General features: G+C 36.3%; 1 protein-coding gene across 1 annotated transcript in view; it reads left to right on the top strand.

Annotated features, from left to right (window-relative positions):
• The window catches only part of DLG2 (discs large MAGUK scaffold protein 2), a 1,122,948-nt gene that overhangs the window by 368,919 nt on the left and 731,180 nt on the right, over positions 1-22,849 (top strand). Inside the window, exon 6 of the mRNA XM_042781713.1 lies at positions 8,047-8,183. Coding sequence (XP_042637647.1) covers positions 8,047-8,183 — 137 coding nt within the window. The remainder of the gene's footprint in view (positions 1-8,046; positions 8,184-22,849) is intronic.

Here is a 22,849-nt window from a genome sequence, read left to right as displayed (position 1 = left end):
CATAAGATTTTTTTTAAGCATTTGAGTTTTTATTCTGAGCTTATCAAGCACAGTATCAATTCTATGCTGCCAAGACTTCTGCTTTCAGACTCCCCACCTCTCACTGACACCTCCTCCTCAGTGTAGGCAGGAAACAGGGAAAAGGGTAAACTGCTATCTGCTCATAGAGTTCTTTCTTCTCAAGATGAGGAAAAGATTTGCATGGAAAAAGGTTTAATTAAAGGCTTGAATAAAGTTCAGGCATTCTTTTACCTATGCCTGTTCTCCTGTGGTAACAGAAAAGATTACAGTTTAAGAATATGCAAGAAATATATAAAGATGAACCTGGCTTCATATAATAGATGCAATCCTGAAGTTCTGTATATATGGTACATATTTGTTAAACAGTTCATTTTTAATTATTTGGGAATTAGCTGTTTAAAATGTACATTTTTTTTCCTTTGCTATAATATTGAAATATGATTTTACTTTGTATTATTAACACATATTTTTCCTTGTTTAAGATTGTTTAAGCTTATGTTTAGTCTTAATAGCTAAATATGTACCTGGCACATAGTGTTATGGTCCATGTTTTTGAATAAGACTGCAGTTTAAATAGTCATTAAGTTTAAATATAATTCACTAGTCTACCGTCTCCTGATGATCAAGACTATTTGTCTATCATGAACACTTCTTTTCAAAATGGTGGCTACTTCTGTAATTGCTGCAAAACTATCTCTTCTCAAATCCTCTCCCTAATGTCAGTATTTTTGCTATTTTGGGTTCTTTATTCAAATGTTTATAATATGCATTGTAGTTATCATACTAGGTTCAACCCTAATTTATCTCATCACACATACATGGTTGTGGGGGTGGTGGTGAAATATATGTCCTCAAAGTTTCCATTTTCATTATTTTTAAGTGTACAATTCAGTGGCCATTGATACAAGTTTTGAGTGTTTGCCAGGCATTTCTGTTTCAGTGTTTAACCCAACAGAACTAGGATTTCATCAGCACTGCATGACCTAAATCAAAGCAACTTGGCATATAGGACATGAATGATACTCTTTAGTCATTTATAGGGCTTTGAGTGTTTGATCCCAGTTCAACCCCCTCCTGATAATTTGGATTTCCATCCCAGATTGAAACTGAACCTAAATTTTAACAAGATCCTTATGTATACATAAGAATCACCTAGGGATCTTGTTAAAATGTACATTTTAATTCAGTATGTCTGGGGTGGACAAGCAAATTCTCACCAGAAGGTCAAACCAGAATGAACCAGTTCAAAGCCCTGGATATTTACTCAGCGTGGAAACCAGAGGACCTGTTGATTTGGCAAGTGTATCCTCTTTTATCATTTCTAACCTAATGATAATAATGTGAACCCAGTTCAAATGCTAAATCTTTTCTTAATTCTTCCCCTGCTCCTCTAATAGGTAAGTCATGCTTACCTCCCTGATCTTACAAAATACTAGTACCATTGCAGAACTCACCCTAGCCAGTTAAATCATGTCAAGATGTTTAAGTATTTGTCTTTCCAAGTCACTTAAGAGATTATTGGGAGCAGAGATTTTATCAAGCATCTATGATGTGTCATATCTATGTTCTAGAAATATTTATCCCTTTTTTTTAGAGATGAGAGAATTAAGATTTATATTTACAGTTAGTAGATGAAAGAATCTGGATGTGAAGCTGGCTCTGCTGTTGCCCACCTAGTGACCGGCCTAAAGTCTCTGCAGAATGAGGATGAAGAACAGATAGGAGTTCACCTGTTGCGGTGTAGTGATTCTAAACTAACAAAGCTCACTTTTTCAGCTGCTCCTCACTTGCTCAAAGCCCCCAGCTTCATCTTCAAGGAGTGACTTTCTCAAAACATGCAACTTAGCTCATCCTTTTATATTCATTTATTAATTATTACACAGTTATGAAGTAACAATATGCCTGGTGTTAATCTAGTTGCACAGCATAAAATAGACAAACTCTGTCTTCCTGTCATCGTGGAGTTTATTTTTGTTTTCACCAATGGGATTGTTGTTGTTGTTGTTATGTGCTGTTGAGTCAGACTTGACTCATAGTGACCCCTCCTTGGGTTTCCAAGGCAGTATTACTACAGAAGTAGGATTGCCCAACCTTCTTTCCGAGGAGTGGCTAGTGGGTTTGAACCGCCAGCCGTCTGGTTAGCAGTCAAGTGCCTTAGCCACTATGCTACCAGAGCTCCCCACCAATGGGATAGACAATATCAATTAATCAATTATAGACAACTTATTTAGTATGTTACAAGATAATAAGTACTAAAGGCAAATTAAAAGTAGAGCAGGATAAGGGAATGAGGTGTAGGATTCAGGGAATGGTATCAATCAAGAAGTCAGATTTATGCTCCTTGAGAATTGATATTTGAGTAAAGACCTGAAGGAAGAGTATTCCAGGCAGCAGGAACTGGGCAGCAGAGGCCCTAAGACAGGAGCTTGTCTGGCAGTTTCCACAAATATCAAGGTAGCAAGTGTAGCGAGAGTGTATTGAAGAGCAGGGGAGATGAATGAGAGGAAGAAGTGAGAGAGTAGCAGTGGAAATATGAGGGTGCTAGTCATGGAGGACCTTCCCTAGTGTAGATTCTGTAATGGAGACATTGTGCCCTTGCTATAACAAAGTGTATGCAGAGAACACTCAGTTCCTCCACACTGATAATTTGAATTAAATCTTGTTGCCCAGTGACCATAGCCCACATTTTTCTTTATAAGAATGATCCTCCAAACATCATCAGTATTGTCTGGGTTTAAAACATTGCTTCAGCCAGGTCATTCACACTCACATATATGAACCCAGTGACACAGTGGGTAAGCACTCAGCTGCTAATCAAAAAGTTTCATGGAACCCACCAACCACTCTGAAGGAAAAAGATGTGGCAATCTGCTTCTGTAAAGATTGTTGTTATTGTTCCATGCTTTTGAGTCTGCTCCAACTCATAGCAACCTTGTGTACAACAGAATGTAACACTGCCCAGTCCTGTGCCAGCCTCACAATCCTCGTTATGCTTGAGCCCATCATTGCAGCCACTGTTTCAATCCATCTAGTTGAGGGCCTTCCCCTTTTTCATTGACCCTCCACCTTACCAAGCATGACATCCTTCTCTAGGGAATGGTCCCTTCTGACAACATGATCAAAGTAGGTGAGACGAAATCTGGCCATTCTCACTTCCAATAAGCATTTCATGTGCACTTCTTCCAAGACATATTAGTTAGTTCTGCTCACAGTCCATGGTACTTTCAGTATTCTTCACCAGCACCACAACTTTAAAGCATCAACTCTTCTTCAGTCGACTTTATTCATTGTCCAGCCCTCACATGCATATGAGGTGATTGAAACTATAAAGATTATAGCATTGTAAACCTTTTGGGGTCATTCTAGTGTGTCCTGTAAGGGCTGTATGAGTCGGAATCAACTCAACAGCAATGGTTTTTGATTTATATGAATTCTAGCGTGGACAATTCTTTCTATACAGTATTTCTGGTCAATCCATTCTTTGGTTTACATTTATGTTGGCTATAATTGCTAGCAACTGGTCATGCAATACGTGTAGGATGTTCACATGAGATGCTTGAAGTGTGAATGGATGAATTGGGACATGCTCAATCTTACTACAGAGATGGACCTTCCAACATGTAAAGGAACTTGTATTCTAGATGTAGATATAAACTATACCTGGATAGAATATCTAGCGTATGGTTGGATGTTAATTAAATATTGTTTATGCTCAAATGTATCCATGTTCCACCAAGGTAACAGGAATGAGGGAAATGTTTTAGTTCTTTACCTTCAGAGACATTTTCTGGCTCTGAGAAGGACATTTATTGAAAATGCCTTGCTTCACCTTGAGCAGAGATAGTAGTTAAAAAGAAGTATATAAACCTGAAGTATATAAACTTTTATAAAGTATAAAAAAAATAAGTTATTTTCTTTTTAGCTGATATATTTATGTCTACAGTCTCCATAGTGATTTCATTGTTGGACTTAACCTTGTTTATTGTGCTAATTTGTTTCCTTGGCTCTTCTGTAACTCAGACCATCTGTAGTATTTATTGCTGACAAGGTGGATGTAAATCAGAGCCCATGGGTTTGTTTTTAACTTTTTTTTTTTTTTTTTCCCATGGTTTGGAATAACCTCTGTACTATTACAATTGTAGTATATTGATCTTACTATGTGTCCATGAGACTTTTAAAAATAGGTTTCTTAAAGTTCCCAATATTCACATACATATGAAATAAAAATTTTGGAAAATGTGAGCTGATGTGTGTTTTAAATTTAATAGCAAATTCTAATCTGGGGACATTTTATTTACTTCTTATCATCTTTTGCTTGATAAATAAATTCTTTGAGACAAACAGGTACATTCACAGCTGTATGGGGTAGCAAACATCAATAAAAAATAATTACTTGTTTCAATAAGAAATTAGATAACATTTATTTTAATTTCTCCATAAATTTTAATTTCTTTTTTATTAACTATTACAGTTAATTCAACAAAAAATCACTGCATTTCAAATATAATGCTAGAGATATTACTTTATAATTTACTATGCCATCATTTTTCCATTAACTTATCATTTATGATAAAGAGCACATAGCCCTAGCTGATGTTTATTCAATAAAAGTATAGTGAAATGAAATAAGTATTCTTAAAGTGTTTTTCAGTGTTGTTAAATAAATTGCCAAAGACTTTTATGATTGTATTACTATTTGACTCCATTTATGGTATTACATTTTTTAAGCCAAGGTATATACAGAAATTCTGTCTTTATTAACAAAGGCCTTTGATTAATATTGAACTTTCTAAGTTATTTGCATATTAATCAACATTTTGATTTAAAAATGCAATGAAAATATTTGCTCCAAGAATTGTACTGAACATTTATTCAGTTATATTCTAGAAAAGATTTTTATCATTTGACCTTTAAAGATTTTTTTCAGTGATTGCTTTAAAATGACCTCATATTGATTTTTTTTAAAATAAGTATAGTCTTGTTATCATTACATGGTTTAGTATAAATAAAAATTTTGTAAACCGTTGCAAAATTCATCTCTCTGTATAGAAAATTTCTATATATAAAATGATTTGATATGCTGTGGTTATAAAAATAAAAGTCCAAATATAAAATCCATTTCTTTAGCTTGTGTAGAGGATGATTTATTTATTTATTTGTGAAACTAGCCTCAATATCATTTAATTATAGTAAGTACCAGGGAGGGTGGAAATATGACAAGGTGACCAGAAAAGAAAACACAAAGGGCAAGTATCCAGCTTCATTTCCTTCTCTGTGAAATTATTATATAAATATCCAATGTACCTGCTTCATGGTTCTTCTCTCAGAATTTGTGGGCTTTTCTAAGCTCTACTTTTTCTCCTCAAAGGTCAAGTGTTTAGGTATCTCCCCAAATTGTTGGTGACACTTCTGTTCTCTGCTCTAGAGAAACATCAACAAATATGACACCACAGACAACATGAGCAAGATAGTACTTGAGTTTTTCCTGGATCAACTATAGCCCTTCTACATTCTTTTAACTGATCCCTCTTCTAGGCAGTCAACTATTATGAGCTGATTAGCTAAGAAGCAGCAGTTAAGTATATTGTCATGAAATAGAACAAAACTAATATATTTCACCTCTATTTAGAGACCATGAATAGAGAATAGATTTGACAAATTGAACACTGATAGGTGAAGACCAAAAGAGTTGTGGAATGACATGAAGGACATCATACATGAGGAAAGCAAAAGGCCATTAAAAAGACAGGAAAGAAAGAAAAGGCCAAAATATATGTCTATATAGGCTCTGAAACTTGATCTTGAACAGAGAGTAGCTAAACCAAATGGAAAAAATGATGAAGTAAGTGAGCTGAACTGATGATTTAAAGGAGCAGTTCAAGAAGACAAAGTATTATAATGAGATGTGCAAAGACTTGGAGTTAGAAAACCAAAAGAGAATAGCAAGCTCAGTATTTCTAAAGCTAAAAAAGAAAATAAAAGAGTCAAACTGCAAATTGCAATATCAAAAGATTCTATGGGTAAAATATTAAATGATGCAGGAAGCTTCAAAAGAAGATGGAAGGAGTAGAGTCACTGAACCAAAAAAAAAAAAATTCCACATTCAGCCATTTCAAGAGGTAACATATGATCAAGAATAAATTATATTGAAGGAAGAAATCCATACTGCACTTAAGGCATTGGCAAGAAAACAAGGCTCCAGGAATTGATGGAAGACACCCTGAGATATTTCACCAAATGGATGAAGCACCGGAGGTGCTCACTCACTTATGCCAAGAAATTTGGAAGATAGCTACCTGCCAACCAACTGGAAGAGATTCATATTTGTGCATATTCCAAAGAAAGATGCTCCAACAGAATGCAGAAATCGAGCTATTCATTAATATGACATGCAAGTAAAATTTTTCCAAAAATATTTTTAAAAAAATAGTTGTAGCAGTATATTGGCTGAGAACTGCCAGAAATTCAAGCTACATTCAGAAAAGAAGTTGAACAAAGGATATATTTGCTAATGTTAGATGGATTTTGGCTGAAGGAAAAGAGTACAAAAAAGATGTTTACCTGCATTTTATTGACTATGCAAAGGCATTTGACTGTATGGATCATAACAAATTATGGGTAACATTGAGAAGAATGGGAATTCCAGAACACTTAATTGTGCTCATGAGGAACCTGTACATAGACCAAGAGTCTGTCATTCAAACAGAACAAGAGGATACTGCATGGTTTAAAACCAGGAAAGGAGTGCTCATGAGAAACATGTACCAAAGGCAGTCATTTGAACAGAGCAATAAGATATTGAATGGCTTAAAATCAGGAAAAGTTTGTGTCAGGGTTGTTTCCTTTGACCATACTTATTCAATCTTTATGCTGAGCAAATAATCCAAGAAACTGGACTATATGAAGAAGAATGTGGCATCAGAATTGGAGGAAGAATGTTTTAACAATCTCTGATACAAAGATGATACAACCTTTCTTGCTGAAAGTGAAGAATATGTGAAGCACTTACTGATGAAGATCAAAGACTACAGCCTTCAATATGGATTACACTTCAACACAAAACAAAAATTCTAACAACTAGACCAGTAAGCAACATCATGATAAATGGAGAAAAGATCAAAGTTGTCAAGGATTTCATTTTACTTGATCCACAATCAATACTTGTGCAAGCAGCAGTCAAGAAACCAAACAACATGTTGTTGTTGTTGTTATGTGTCGTCAAGTCGGACCTGACTCATAGTGACCTCTCCTTGGGTTTCTGAGGTGGTATCACTACAGAAGTAGATTGCCCAACTGGGCAAATCTGCCACAAAAGACCTTTTTAAAGTGTTGAAGAGCAAAGGTGTCACTTCAAAGACTAAGGTGCACCTGATCCAAGACATGGTATTTTTAGTCACCTCATATGCATGCAAAAGCTGGATCATAAATTAGGAAGACTGAAGAAATGATGCCTTTGAACTCCGGTCTTTGTGAAGAATATTAAATATACCATGAATTGCCAAAAGAAAGAACAAATACTTCTTGGAAGAAGTACAACTAGAATGCTTCCCTTAGAAGCAAGGATGCCAAGAGTTCAGCTCACATACTTTGGACATGTTAGCAGGAGAGACCAGTCCCTAGAGAAAGACATCATGCTTGGTAAAGTAGAAGGTCAGCAACAAAGAAGAGCCTCCATGAGATGGACTGACACTGTGGCTGCAACAGTGGGCTCAAATGTAGCAATGATATGAGGATGGCACAAGACTGAGCACTTTTATTCCATTGTACATGGGGCCTCTGTGAGATGGCACACAGCCATCATGGGATTATGTTCATCCTTGTCTAATTAGCACTAATCAACAAGTCTTCAAATATATAAAGAACCAATTCAATTGAAATAGCTTTCATTGTCATTTATTAGTATCATATTTTTAAAAATAGGATTAATTTATATGTGTGTGTGTGTGTGTGTGTATGACTAATTGCATTGTCTTTAAAATAATAATAATAACCAAAGGCTTTTCATTTTCTGTCCCTTTTCTATAGGTTTAGGTTTTAGTATTGCAGGCGGTGTGGGGAACCAACATATTCCTGGAGACAACAGCATTTATGTAACTAAAATTATAGATGGAGGAGCTGCACAAAAAGATGGAAGACTACAAGTGGGAGACAGACTACTAATGGTGAGTGTGACTCAAGCAGAATTCTGTGTGTGTGTATAAAACCCTTGTTTCCTACTGTGTGAATATGAATATAAATAGAAAGGAAAGAACAGATAATGAGGTAAGAGAACTCAACAGTATATACATAATTCTATCTTATTTTCTGATATTTTATGGACAAAGGTAAAGTCTCACCAGTTTTCACAAACATACGTGGCACAGAGTTTACAAGTTATTCCTCCAATGTAACCCATCTTCTATTAGAGCCACTGTCATTTTTACATTGCCAGAGAGATGGAAGACTGGGCAATCTACTTCCGTAGAGATACTGCCTCAGAAACCCAAGAAGGGGTCTCTATGAGTCGGATCCGACTTGACGACAGGAAGTTTGGTTTTTGATTTTTAGAGAGGTGGACTTGAATAACTAAAGACTGCTGTGTAATTTATTAACAGGTACATTCATATGTCCTGCCTTATCCTTTGTTTAACCAGTGTAGACACAATCTCTGACTTCCCTGAATTTATCATCCAAGTTCTGTCACATGTGTAAGTAGATCCCTTCCTCCTATCCACCCAGGCAGGATTACAGCTGCTTTACTCACAGCCTCATGCTTACTTCTGGATGTTATGGGCAGTGATTGATTCTGACACCTGGCTACCCTTTCAGAATCATGGACTTTTATGATAAACTAAAGAAACATTAAGGGAGTTATAAGCAGTACATATTTGCAGTTACACTAACAAAACTGCTTAATCTGTAATCTGTTTACTGCTTTATATCACATTTACAGGAAATTAATTAAGTAATTAAAAATTAATAGACAGTAGTTCTCAAGTTAGATAAATATACCTGGTCTAATGTTTGCACTTGTAAGACAGGGCTTCCAACCAATGTCTGTAAGAAGGCATTATCTCCAACATTTTTGTGAGGCGTATTTGGGGAGGATAAACATATAGTATAAGCAGAAACAATTATTCATATGATATTGGAAAGTTTGACAGTTAAACCCCAAAGCTTTGTATTCATTGTTCCCACCTCCCTGGGCTCTAGAAGGTTTGTGTTTAGCCCCATTGGTCTAATTTCATAGTCATCTATTCTTTTTATATTGAATTATGTGGGCAAGAACTTTATATATTATTGATAGCTAATATTTACTTGGTATTTACTATATGTTCCATATACTTTTTAAAGTGCTTTGAAAAAATGTATTAATGCACACTTCTCACAATAGACTATTTTACATAAGCAAAAGGATGTATAGAGAGATTTAATAACTTGCCCATAGCCATATAGTTAATAATGTATAGAAATGGATTTCAAATTAAGGCAGTCTGTAACCATCAAGAAATGCTGCCTCCCATATGTGGTGTTTGCATTTGTTTTCTTGAATTTCAGTCAATTATTTCCTTCCTTTATCATCCAGTCATTCATTATTTTGTTTAATAAGTATGTATTGAGCATACACCATGTTCCAGGCCATAGCCACTAGTTAGGAAGGAATTCTGTCAGAAAAAAAAAAAAAAAACACCCTATCAAACATATGGCATTAATGACATTAGTGAAAGTTTCAGAGAAGAGTTGTGACTTCTTTGCCACCTGAAGTCACTGTCATTTTCATTCTTGAGGCATTCTGAAACTATTGTTTCTTAGCTTGTTTTTTCTTTTCTTTTTTTTTTAACCTTTGATGTAAAAGGTAGATTTTAAGGTGGTATGTCTACTGAACTAGAAAAGGTTTTATTGGGATATAAAATCTGGACAACTTCTCCATAGAATATAACCTTTATTGCTTGAAATGTTGACTTGAGAATGAAATATTTTAAAATGAAAAAGACAATTCCGTCTTCCAGCATGAAAGATGGCTTAGGTAGTGACCTATTTGGCCTTTTGACTCACTGCTCTGTAAGAATTTGGTTGCAGACAACACTTCTGTTATTTCTTCAACTGCTGCTAATGAAACATCATGCCAGATGTTGTGTGATGATTTCTTTAAGCTCTGTTCAAATTCATTTTCAAGTTCTTAAAAACCTCAAATAGTTCTGTCAAAGGTTTTTCCAGCCACCACACATTTCTTTCATCACCATTCTCTTGATAATCATTGTAGATATGATTTCAAAAATAGCTGTGACATAATCCTTAACTGTTTTAGGTTTTAAAGCATAGTTTTAAAAAATGAACCTTCTACAGTAATAGATCTCTCTTCTCTTATGTAAGGAAAACATAATTAGAACTTCCAAGGCAACTGTCAGGCTGAATCTGGAAATTAAAGAAAATGATTCGTGTTATAATATTCTGAAAGAAAAATGGCCCTGAAAAAGAGAATACAGAAAAAAAAAAAAAGCCATCCAAAAAGACCAATTATCTTGTTCAACCTAAAAATATTTAATACTCTCTTCTGTCACTTCTATCCACTTCCTCTTCCCTTTGCTACCCAACATATCTTCTTCATCTTCCTTTTTTACTCTCCTCTGAAAAAGAAATTATGAAAGATTTAGATTCTATCTATGATTTACCAGCTGCATCATGCTCTGTATATTTTTCTCTAAATAGGCTGTTCTTTCTAATGCACTTTGTGCCACTTCCTTTTCTCACTCCCTAGGAAAAATTCTCCCATATGTTGTTGTCTCACAGTTCTCAAAGTTAGCAGTCTGAAATGAAACTCCATTAATTTCCTCAACCGTTGGTGGCTGATTTGTCACAACTCAGGAAATCTTTCAGCATCTGCTCTGTATCATGGTGGCTACTACAGGAGCTCAGTGTTTATTTATTTATTTATTTTTTTTTTTTTTTTTTTTCCCCTTTGGGAGTCTTAGTAATAACCCTCTCAGTTTCTCAAGGGAAAAAGTTATAATGTTGGACACTGCCTGAATCATGCCATATATGTGGGGTACTTTTTTTCCCTAAGTCGTTCCTACTTCAGTTCTCATTTTGTATGCTATAATCCTGTAGAAAAGCAACCATGAAAAGTGGTCTGATCTATGTTACCAAACACCAAACTCACTGCCCTCAAGTCAAGTCAACTCATTGTAACCCCTCCTCAGCCCCTCCTTGGGTTTTCAAGGCAGTATCTCTACAGAAGTAGATTGCCCAATCTTCCTTCCAAGGATTGGCTGGTGGGTTTGAAATGCCAGCCTTCTGGTTAGCAGTCAAATACCTTAGGCACTATGCTACCTGAGCTTCTCTGTTAGAACCCCACTAAAGATGGAGACCTTAATACCTCTCTCCAAGTCTATCACTTAGATACTAGCCATTATTAGAAAATTTTCCTTAAAATTATGTTGTATATCTTTCTCTGTAAATTCCAACCTTGTGTTCATAGACCTCCCCCTGGAATCAGAAAGCTGAGGGCTAATTTTCTCTTCTACATGTATTTGAAGAATTTTATCTTACTACTTCTCTTTTTAGTCTTTGGAGATGTTTTACCCATTTTACTTTAACTCTTTTATGAAACTTAATCCTATATTCATTTATTCTTTACAGCAAAACTTTTTTAGATTCCTTTTACGCTTATTCCCCACTTAAACAAATGAGGCAGAAAAAAAAAAAAAAAGAAAAGAAAAGCTAGGTAACATTGCAGCATCTGACCTTTAGATTTATCCTGCCTGTCAACTTTCTCATAAACCTCTTGGATTTCAAATAAGATCACTATAATGCCAGACCTCTCTGATGTTTCATAGGTCACCCAGATCCATGACATATGTTCTGTTTATCAAAATCATTTCCTGAATTCCCATTGCTACTTGGCATATATTACTGCCCCCTAGATTTTTTTTTTTTAATTTTGTGGAATGGCCATGACATCTGATTTATAAATTTTACCAGTTGCTTAGTGTTGTAGTCTCAGACTAAATAGGTTTATATCTTGACCTTGACATTGGACAAGCATAGGACAGATGGTCAGAGATAAAGAATTTGATGATTTTCAAATTCTTATATGTATTTTCATAGATGAGTCTTTATTAAGCCCTATCATGGTGATACATAGAGCTACGCAGATTAAAGAAATCTAATATTCTTTCCTTTTTCTTCACAATACTAGAAACTTTGAATCCAGTATTATCTGATTGTCATCTCTAGAGAGATAAAATTAGCCATTAGTTGTCAAAGCTCCTTGATAAATTGTGATTTAAAATTTAAAATATTAGTCCCCTTTTCACATAGTCTTTGCCAGACATTTGAGAAGATAATTGTCAGTGAAAAAACTTTCATACCTTTTACAGAGAATTAACTCATTGTGTATGTGTGGTGTTTTTCCCCCTAAGGGGAGGTAGTAGATAAGGAAAAAAAGTAGCAGAAGCATTAAAGTGGAAAGACATTGGACTCAAAGAGAGGAGAGCTGAATTCTAGACTCAGGCAGCTAGCACTAACTCTATCTAATTGATTTGTGACAAGTCTTGTGCATCTTTGGTCTTCTGTTTTTGCACCTGTAGCGCTGGCTTAGAGTAATGTCTCTCAAAGTGTGCTTTAAAAGCTTGAGTGTCAATTCATGTGTCACTTCAAAAGGATTTTGTGCTCAAATAAATTTGGGAAGTTCTTCAATGTGCATCTCATTCCTGTGGTAGATTCTCAATGAAGTTAAACATATTAGAAGTTCTATGAAGTCCTGTAGTTTGGAAATTGATTTAACTTTGTAATCAAACTAAAATTTTCAAACTCATTTTATTGTGGAACCCTTTTGTTTTATACTTATAAAAGCCCTAGAATTAGTATACAATGGGGTACACTCTGAGATGTTCTGTGTGTGAGATCTCTTATTTTTATTCCAATATTAATAGCCTATAAGAAGAACATCAAATGAATTGAGGGGATATAAGTAGAAACAATTCAGTCTTCTGAAAAGGTATTTCTTGCAAGGAATTAAATTATTATTTTTCATATAATTACAAAATTATTTCACTTCATCCAAATATCAGTGACAAAATCATCTTAAAGAAATTGTAGCTGTGTGGAAATTGTCTAAACAACAACAAGACTTTGAAGTATATTCACTGAGCATACCAACCTTAGATAAGAACTTAGAGATGTAGCTCTCTCCGAGCACAGTACTTTCCTTCCTCCAACACATTGCTTCTACCGTGAAAAAGATCTTTCACCTGCAGTACCACACTTAGTCCTTACTGCATCCTTGAGAGGTGATCAAGGCATTTTCAAGAAGAGAAAATTGATATAGATTCCCAACACTATATACCTAGTAAATTGTAGAATTAGTTTCAGACCTAGATATTGATAGTTTAAAATTGATGACTTTAAACCTCTTCACTTGTATAATCAACCTCTGTGGTTCTTAATTTTAGTTACACATTTGGATCTTATGATAAGCTTTTGGTAATATGGATACCAAGTCCTCAACCCTGAACAATGAAATAAAAATCACTTGAGTAGGGACCATGCATCCTTGTTCATTTATGTTTTACATTACCAGGTTAAAGATCACAGTTCCACCTTTACCTAACCTCATCCTATCTCACTCTATTCCTGATATCACTGCTTTTGCTAAGGATGACTTTGGTAGTAATGCTCATTATATCAGGTCAGTACAATGCCATTAAGCAATTTCCTGCAGTGGGATGAGAGACATTTACAAATAATTCACCCTTCAAATTCTGTCTATTTCCTGCAGTGGGATGAAAGACATTTACAAATAATTCACCCTTCAAATTCTGTCTCGTTCAGTTAACAAGCCACTTCTAAAACACTAGATGTTTATGAATAATTATTTCTTAGACTCTTTTAAAATTTCTCTCAGTTGTACTACATTAATACCATATTCTTTGAAATGATGTATTTTATTGAAGAGTTAAAGTCTTTCATGTTTTTATTTCTTACACTCTGTTTAATAACCATGTTTATAGAACTTGTTCCTCTGTTGTTGTTAGGTGCCATCCAATCAGCTCCAACTCATAGTGACCCTGTATACAACAGAACAAAACATTGCCTGGTTCTGTGCCATTCCCACAATCCCTGCTATACTTAACCCCATCATTGCAGCCACTGTGTCAATCCATCTTGTTGAGGGCTTTCCCCTTTGTTGCTGACCTTTCACTTTACAAAGGATGATATCCTTCTCCAGGGAATCATCCTTTCTGGGCTTATGACCAAAGTAGGTGAGATGAAGTCTGGCCATTCTCGTTTCCAAGGAGAATTCCAGCTGTACTTCTTCCAGAACAGATTTGTTCATTCTTCTGGCAGTCCATGGTATTTTCAGTATTCTTCACCAACACCACAATTCAAAGGTATCAACTCTTTTGCAGTCTCCCTTATTCATTGTCCAGGTTTCATATGCATATGAGGCAATTGAAAATACCATGGCTTGAGTTAGGCACACCTTAGTCTTCAAAGTGACATATTTGCTGCTTAACACATTAAAGAGGTCTTTTGCAGCAGACATGCCCAGTGAAATACAGCATCTGATTTCTTGACTGCTGCATCTGTGGGTGTTAATAGTGGATCCAAGTAAAATGAAATTGCTGGCAACTTCACTGTTTTCTCTGTTTACCATGATGTTGCTTATTGTGTACAGTTGTGAGGACTTTTGTTTTCTTTATATTGAGGTGTAATCCATACTGAACACTGTAGTATTTGATCTTCATCAATATGTGCTTCAAGTCATCTTCACTTTCCGAAAGCAAGTTTGTGTCATCTGCATGCTGCAAGGTGTTAATGAGTTGTCTTCCTATCCTGATACCACATTCTTCTTCATATAGTCCAGCTTCTCACCTCTTTGTTCTGCATACAGATTGATTAAGTATGGTGAAAGAATACAACCCTGACGCACGCCCTTTCTGATTTTAAACTATGCAGTGTCCCTTTGTCCTGTTCAAACAACAGCCTCTTGGTCTATGTACAGGTTCCTCATGAATACAATTAAGAGTTCTGGAATTCCTGTCTTTGCAATGTTATCCCTAATGTGTTATGATCCACACAGTCTAATGCCTTTGCATACTCAATGAAAGAAAGGTAAGTATCTTTCTGGTGTTCTTTGCTTGCTGCCAAGATCCATCTGACATCAGCAGTAATATCCTTTGTTCCACATCCTCTTCTGAATCCAGCTTGAATTTCTGACAGTTCCCTATCAGTATACTGCTGAAACCATTTTTGAATTATCTTCAGCAAAATTTTACTTATGTGTAATATTAATGATGTTGTTTGATAATTTCTACATTCTGTTGGATCACCTTTCTTTGGAATGGGCACAGATATGGATCTTATCTAATCAATTGGCCAGGTAGTTGTCTTCCAAACTTTTTGGCATAAATAAGTAAGCATCTTCAGTGCTGGACCTATTTGTTGGACTGTCTTCATAGGTATTCATTTAATTCCCACAGCCTTGTTTTTTTCCAGTTCCCTCCATGCAGTTTTGACTTCTTCCTTCAGTGCCACTGGTTCTTGATCATGTACTACCTCCTGAAATCATTTAACATCAACCAATTTTTTTTGGTACAGTGAATCAATGCATTCTTTCAGTCTTCTTTTGATGCTCCCTGCACCATTCAATATTTTGCGCATAGAATTCTTCAATTTTGCAACCCAAGGCTTGAATTTTTTCTTCAGTTCTTTCAACTTAAAAAAATGCTGAGCATGTTCTTCTGTTTGGTTTTCTAACTCCAGGTCTTTGCACATTACATTATGACATTTTGTCTTCTCAAGCTGCCCTTTGAAATCCTCTTTTCAGCTCTTTTATCTCATCGTGTCTTCCATCTACTTTAGTTACTCTCCATTCAAGAGCAAGTTTCAGAGTCTCTTCTACATCCATTTTGGTGTTTTCTTCCTTTCTTGTCTTTTTAATGACAATTTGCTTTCTTCATGTATGATGTTCTTGATGTCATCCCACAACTAATTTGTCTGGTCTTTGGTCATTGGTGTTCAGTGCTTCAGTGCCTCAAATTAATTCTTCATATGGTCTCCAAATACAGATGGGGTATAATCAAGATCATATTTCAGCTCTTGTGGACTTTTTTTAAATTTTCTTCAGCGTCAAGTTGAATTTGCATATGAGTAATTGATGGTCAGCTCCTGGCCTTATTTTGACTGAAGATATTGAGCTTCTTCATTGCCTCCTTCCACAAATGTAGCCGATCTGATTCCTGTGTATTCCATCTGGGGTGGTCCACATATTTATTTGCTGTTTACGTTGTTGAAGAAAGGTATTTTCAATGAATAAGTCATTGGTCTTACAAAATTCTATCATGCAATCTCTGGTGTCATTTCTATCACCAAGACCATGTTTTCCAACTATTGATGATTCATTTTTGTTTCCAAATTTTGCATTCCAATCACTAGTAATAATCAATATATCTTGATGGCATGTTTGGTCAATTTCAGACCACAGAAGTTAGTAAAAATCTTTAATTTCCTCATCTTTGGCTCTGGAGCTTGTAGTATAAATTTCAATAGTGGCTATAATAACTGGTCTTCCTTGTAAGTGTGCAGATATTATCCTACTATCACTGACAGCATCATAGTTGAGGATAGATCCTGAAACACTGCTTTTGACAATGAATGATATACCATCCCTTTTCAATTTGTCATTCCTGGCACAATAGATCATATAATTACATGATTAAAAATGGCTAATACAAGCCCATTATGGTTCCCTAATGCCTAAGATATCAATCTTTGTGTGTTTCATTTCATTTTTCACCACTTCCAATTTTCCTAGCTTCATACTTCATACATTCCATGTTTTGATTATTAATGGATGTTTGCAGCTGTTTCTTCCCATTTTGAGTCTTGCCCCATCAGCAAATGAAAGTCTTGAAAGCTTTAGTCCATCTACATAATTTAAAGCTTTTCAAAAGTGAATGGCCTTGTCTTTCTTCCCAGTGTGTTTTAGTCTGGAAGCTTCACCAGATCCTGTCCACCATGGGTGCCCCTACTGGTATTTGAAATACTGATGGCATAGCCTCTAGCCTCACAGTAATATGCAAGCCACCAGAGTACGACAAACTGACAAGTGATAGGAACTTGCTCTATGTTGTTGTTGTTGTTGTTATGTGCCGTCGAGTCGGACTATCGGTATTATATATCATTGTCTACTACAGACCAATGGTTGTTTAAAAAATAATAATAATAATAGCACCTCCCATTGGTAAGAAAGCAAAATTTTCTCTAATATGTGTATATTTATCTACTTTAAATTGCATACATTATATTTTTTAAAAAATAGAAAATTAAGAACAGCATAATATTAATTTATTAAAAAAAAACTACCTGTTGTCAATTCTGATTCATGTAAGACAGAGTAGAATTGTCCATAGGGTTTCCAAGGCTGTAAACTTCATAAAAGCAGACTTTCACATCTTTTTCTGAAGAGCAGCTAGTAAGTTAGGACCTTCTATTATTCAATTAACAGCCGAGCACTTAACCATTCCACCACCAGGCTCCTTAAATACTTAAATATTATTGGAAATGCTAATAGTTTCTTCCTGTACCCCAGCGAATTGCCCTGGGGTTCATTTATTTGGTGACCACTGCTGTAGAGGAAGCTTGTCAATCAAAATAGCATTCTGATTCTCTCTCTCTCTCTCTCTCTTTTTCTCTTTTTTTCTCTATCCCCCTCCTTTTCCCCCCCCCTTTGTTTCTCCCTCTCTCCCTCTCTTTCTCTCTCTCCTCTCTCCCTCTGGTGGTGGTGTGGTTATAAGCACTCAGCTGCTAACCAAAAATGTCAGCAGTTTAAACCTACCAGCAGCTCTGTGGGAGAAAGAAGCAGCAGCCTCCTTCCAAAAAGATTTACAAGCTTGAAAACTGTATGGGAGTCACTATGAGTTGGAATTGACTCAGTGGCTATGGGTTTGGATTGTTGTTGTTGTTGTTGTTGTTGTTGTTGTTATTTGCCGTCGGACCTGACTCATAGCGATCCCTCTTTGGGTTTCCAAGGCAGTATCACTACGGAGTAGATTGCCCCATCTTCCTTCCGAGGAGTGGCATTCAAGGGCCTTGGGCACTATGCTACCAGAGCTCCCATAGGTTTGGATTAGGGGTTTTAATTTAATGCACAGTCAAATGATCAATGACTTTGTCTCCTTTTTAAAAAAACTAATTTTAGAGTTTGTAATTTTTATTTAGTGATTAATTCTAGAGTGCCACATTTCTTTGTATTATGACTCAAATAACCTTAATGCCCCTACTTACCTTGCAGTTTGTCCTACCACACTAATATTCCTGAATAACTATGGAAAGGTCAGTATCTGGCCACTTGTACATTGCCCACTCCTTATACCACCTTCTGTTGATCCACACTACCCACCTTTGTACTATCATGCATTTGTTTGCTTTCATTCATTTGAATTCCTATAAAACTTGTTATGTCTCCTCTTGCAAGTCTCCTACCATCTCTGTCTTCAGCTAGTTTGTCCTCCATTTTCTATATTTTGGTCAAATTCACTGCTATCTTTCCTTTTTAGGAGAATGCATCATTTCACCTGCAGCCCCTGTCTTGGCCTCAGTCCCCTTTTCTTTTGCAAATACATGGCCAGGCTTCACTTGTGTCCCTGTCTATGTAGTGCAGCCCACTAAGAATGCTTAAATCAAACACGCATGATTTCTTTTTTCCCCTGAAACAAGGTCAGTTGCTCAGTGTTCACCATTATAGGCAGATACTTGATGCAAAAAAAAAAAAAAAAGGAACAAACAATAGCAAGAGCCACTATCCAGTCAGTGCAGTACCCTTTCTCTCCACAAATAATCAGTTCCAGCTGTAAGCTCTTTTATCTTAAGGGTTCATAGGATAATTTACATACATAATTAACCCAAACGAACCCAGTTTTGTGAAAAACATTCTGAAGATTTCAGCACAAAAGAGCATTTTTCAGTCCAGATCCCATACTGTTCTGAAGCTTTTAACACACAACATAGAGGCCCCATCAGCAGTACCCTAATTAAATTAATCAGTTCATAGATGTTTACAGGAGAATGATCAGTGAAAATGTTCACCAAAATGTCCAGTTTCCTGGGAAGAAAGATGGATGAAGCTAACAATAATAGTAATCATGTTGTTGGTGGTGGTAGGTGCCATTGAGTCAGTTCCAACTCATAGTGATCCTATGGACAACAGAACAAAACACTGCCCAGTCCTGAACCATCTTTACAACTGTTGCTATGCTTGACCCATTGTTGTAACCATTATGTCAATACATCTCCTTGAGTTCTTTCCCCTTTCACTGGCCATCCACTTTACCAAGCATGATTTCCTTCTCCAGGGATTGGTCCCTCTTTAAACATCAAAATATGAGGCACAGTCTTGCCATCCTCACCTCTAAGGAGCATTTTGGCTGCATCTCATCCAAGACATATTTGCTTAGTCATTAGAGCTAACATTAATTAATAATTTCAATTGCAAGTCACTTCACATAGATCATCACATTTAAATAAACAATACTTTGAAGCAGGTGCTGTTATCATTCCTATTACATAGGTGTCAAAATTGAGGCTTAGAAGGTTAGATAAGTTTATCAAGGACACATATCTAGAAAGTACCAGGGCTATGACTCAAATCCTGCTATCATGTGCTCTTAATCACTGTCCTTGCTGCCAATATTATACCGCCTATGTCATGACAAAGGAGCCCTGGTAGCTGGAAGCGCTCAACTGCTAAGTGAAAGGTTGGCGGTTTGAACCCACCCAGCAGCTCTGTAAGAGAAAGACCTGGTGATCAGCTTCCATAAAGATTACAGCCTAGGAAACCCTGTTGGGCAGTTCTGCTGAGTCACATGGACTAGATATGAGTCAAAGTAGACTCATTGTCACTTAAGAACAATGTTACATGACTAAAATCGATATAATTTTTAATGCATCAGTCACCAAGGAACAATATTTTAAACTACCACTACGTTAAACTACCATTATTATTCCCCCAATATCCTTTCTTGCCCCACCCCTCACTTCTGCCTTTTTCCTCTACTTCTGCTTTATGGACAAAAGATTTTCCTGGTGGTCTAATAGCCCTATTAGTAAACTCACTCCCTGAAAATACACTTCCAACATAACATTTTCTGGACTTTTACACTGACCACCTTAAAAACAGTAAAACACATAATTCAATGAGCATGCCCTTCATCTCCCTTTCACTGACAGTCTAATGAGCTGTATGTTTTCTTTACCCTGTTGTATACCAGTTTCTTTATGCAAGGAATCCTTGTCAGAAACAGGGCTTTACTGCCACTTGTAATTTAACCCAGTTAGTTTACAGCCTTTGGGATCTTTATCTAATGGCTTGTCATTTCCCTTCTGTGATGCCACCAAATTCCTTTCTCTTCTGTTGCTTTTTGTTTTTCCCTCAATCTAGGTGTTTCTGATTGCCATGGTTACAACATTCAGTACTACCTTAGGCAATCTTTTCTCTCTTTTTTTGAGGAAAAAACACTCATTTCTATAAACATTTTAAACCATTGAGTATGGACATTCCCACCAGCCACTCCTCAGAAGAAAGAGTGAACAATCTACTTCTGTAGTGATAATCCCTTGGAAACCCAAGGAGGGGTTGCTATGAGTTGGATCCGACTAAATAGCAATGAGTTTGTTTTATTTGTTTGTTTGTTTTCAATATGAACATTACTTAAAAGTATTCATTATCTAAGCATAAGTTGGACTGCCATAAACAAAGTGATTTATCAAATATATGAGGATTTTTTGAAACATTCCAGTGTGTATTCCATCAATTCATGGAATCTTTTTTTCACCAATTCCTTAGGTATAGCTTGGATTTCAGTACCATTGGTTCTTGCTCATAGGCTCCCTGCTGAAATGGTTGAATGTTGACCAATTCCTTTTTACACAGTGACTCTCTATTATTTCCATCTTCTTTTGATGCTTCCTGCCTTGTTCAATATTTTGTCCATAATAAAAAAACCAAACTCACTGCTGGTGAGTCAATTCTGACTCATAGCAACCCCTCCTTGGGTTTCCAAGGTGATATCTCTATAGAGTAGATTGCCTAGTCTTCCTTCCGAGGAATTTGAACCACCAGCCTTCTGGTTAGCAGTCAAATGCCTTCTAGCTCCACCAGAGCTACAATCTTTCAATATTGTAATCCAAGGCTTGAAATTTTTCTTCAATTCTTTGAGCTTGAGAAATGCCAAGCGTGTTCTTGCTTTCACTTTAGTGACTCTACATTCAAGAGCAAGTTTCAGTCTTTGCTGATACCCGTTTTGGTCTTTCTTTCCTTTCTTGTCTTTAATGGCCTTTTGCTTTCTTCATGTTTGATGAAAATTCATCCTCCTTCATGATGTCATCCAACAAGTTGTCTGATCTTCAGTCATTGGTGTTCAATGTGTCAAATCCATCCTTCAGAGTGTCTTTAAATTCAGATGGCATTTAATCAGGGCCATACTTTGGCTTTCATTGACTTGTTTTAATTTTCTTCAGCTTCAACTTGAACTTATATATGAGCTAGTCGATGGTCTGTTCCACAGTCAGTTCCTGGCCTTATTCTGACTGACAATATTAAACTTCTCTTTCACCTCTTTTTGGGAGCTCTAGTAGCATAGTGCCTAAGACATTTGACTGCTAACCAGAAGGCCCACCAGCCACTCCTTGGAAGGAAGATTGGGCAATCTACTTCCATAGTGATTGGTCAAAAATATTGAAAATAGCATAGACTGTCAGAAGAATAAATAAATCTATCATGGAGGAAGTATAGCCAGTATGTTCTTTAGAGGGGAGTATGGCTAGACTTAATTTCTCATACTTGGCCATGTTGTCAGAAGGGACCAGTCCATGGAGAAGGATATCATGCTTGATAGAGGAGACGGTGAGTAAAAAAGGGGAAGACCCTCAATGAGATAAATTGGTCTCAGAAATCTAAGGAGGGGTCTCTACACATCAGATCCAACTTGACAGCAGTGAGTCTTTTTATCACCTCTTTCAACAGGTGTTGTTGTTGTTGTTGTTGTTGTTATGTGCCGTCGAGTCAAACCCGACTTGATTTGATTCCTGTGTATTCCATCTAGTGAGGTCCACATGTACAGCTGTTGTTTATGTTGTTGAAAACAAATGTTTGCAATGAATAAGTTGTTAGTCTTGCAAAATCTCATCATGTGTTCTCTGGCTTCATTTCTAATACCATGGCCATGTTTTCCAACTACTGATGTTTCTTTGTTTCCAACTTTCACATTCAATCACCAATAATTATCAGTGCATCTTGATTGTATGTTTGGTCAATTTCAGTCAACAGGAGTTAGTAAAAATCTTCAATTTCTTCATTTTGGGCTTTAGTTACTTGTGTATAAATTTGAATAATAGTACTATCAACTGGTCTTCCTTGTACATGTGTGAATATACTTGGAAAATCCAAGATATATTTGTTTATTCTTCTGATAGTCTGTGATATTTTCAATATTCTTGACTAATACCACAATTGAAATGCATCAGTTTTTCTGTTATCGTTGTTGTTGTTAGGTGGCATTGAGTCATTTCCGACTCAAAGCGACCCCAAGCACAGCAGAACGAAACGTTGCCTGATCCCATGCCAGCTCCATGATCCCTAATATACTTGAGCCCATCATCACAGCCACTGTGTCTATCCATCTCATGGAAGGCCTTCCCCTCTTTCATTGACCCTCCACCCTACCAAGCATGACATCCTTTTCCAGGAAATGGTCCCTTCTGACAACATGACCAAAATAGGTGAGACGAAGTCTGGCCATTCTCGCTTCCAAGGAGCATTTTGGGTACACTTCCTCCAGGACAGATC

The sequence above is a fragment of the Orycteropus afer genome, unplaced genomic scaffold (assembly GCF_000298275.1).
Source record: "Orycteropus afer afer isolate SDZICR_OR568_19922 unplaced genomic scaffold, OryAfe1.0 scaffold00154, whole genome shotgun sequence".
In the NCBI taxonomy this organism is placed as follows: Eukaryota; Metazoa; Chordata; class Mammalia; order Tubulidentata; family Orycteropodidae; genus Orycteropus; species Orycteropus afer.
Note: the sequence above shows the minus strand (reverse complement) of the source record. Positions and strands in the feature narration are given on the sequence as shown.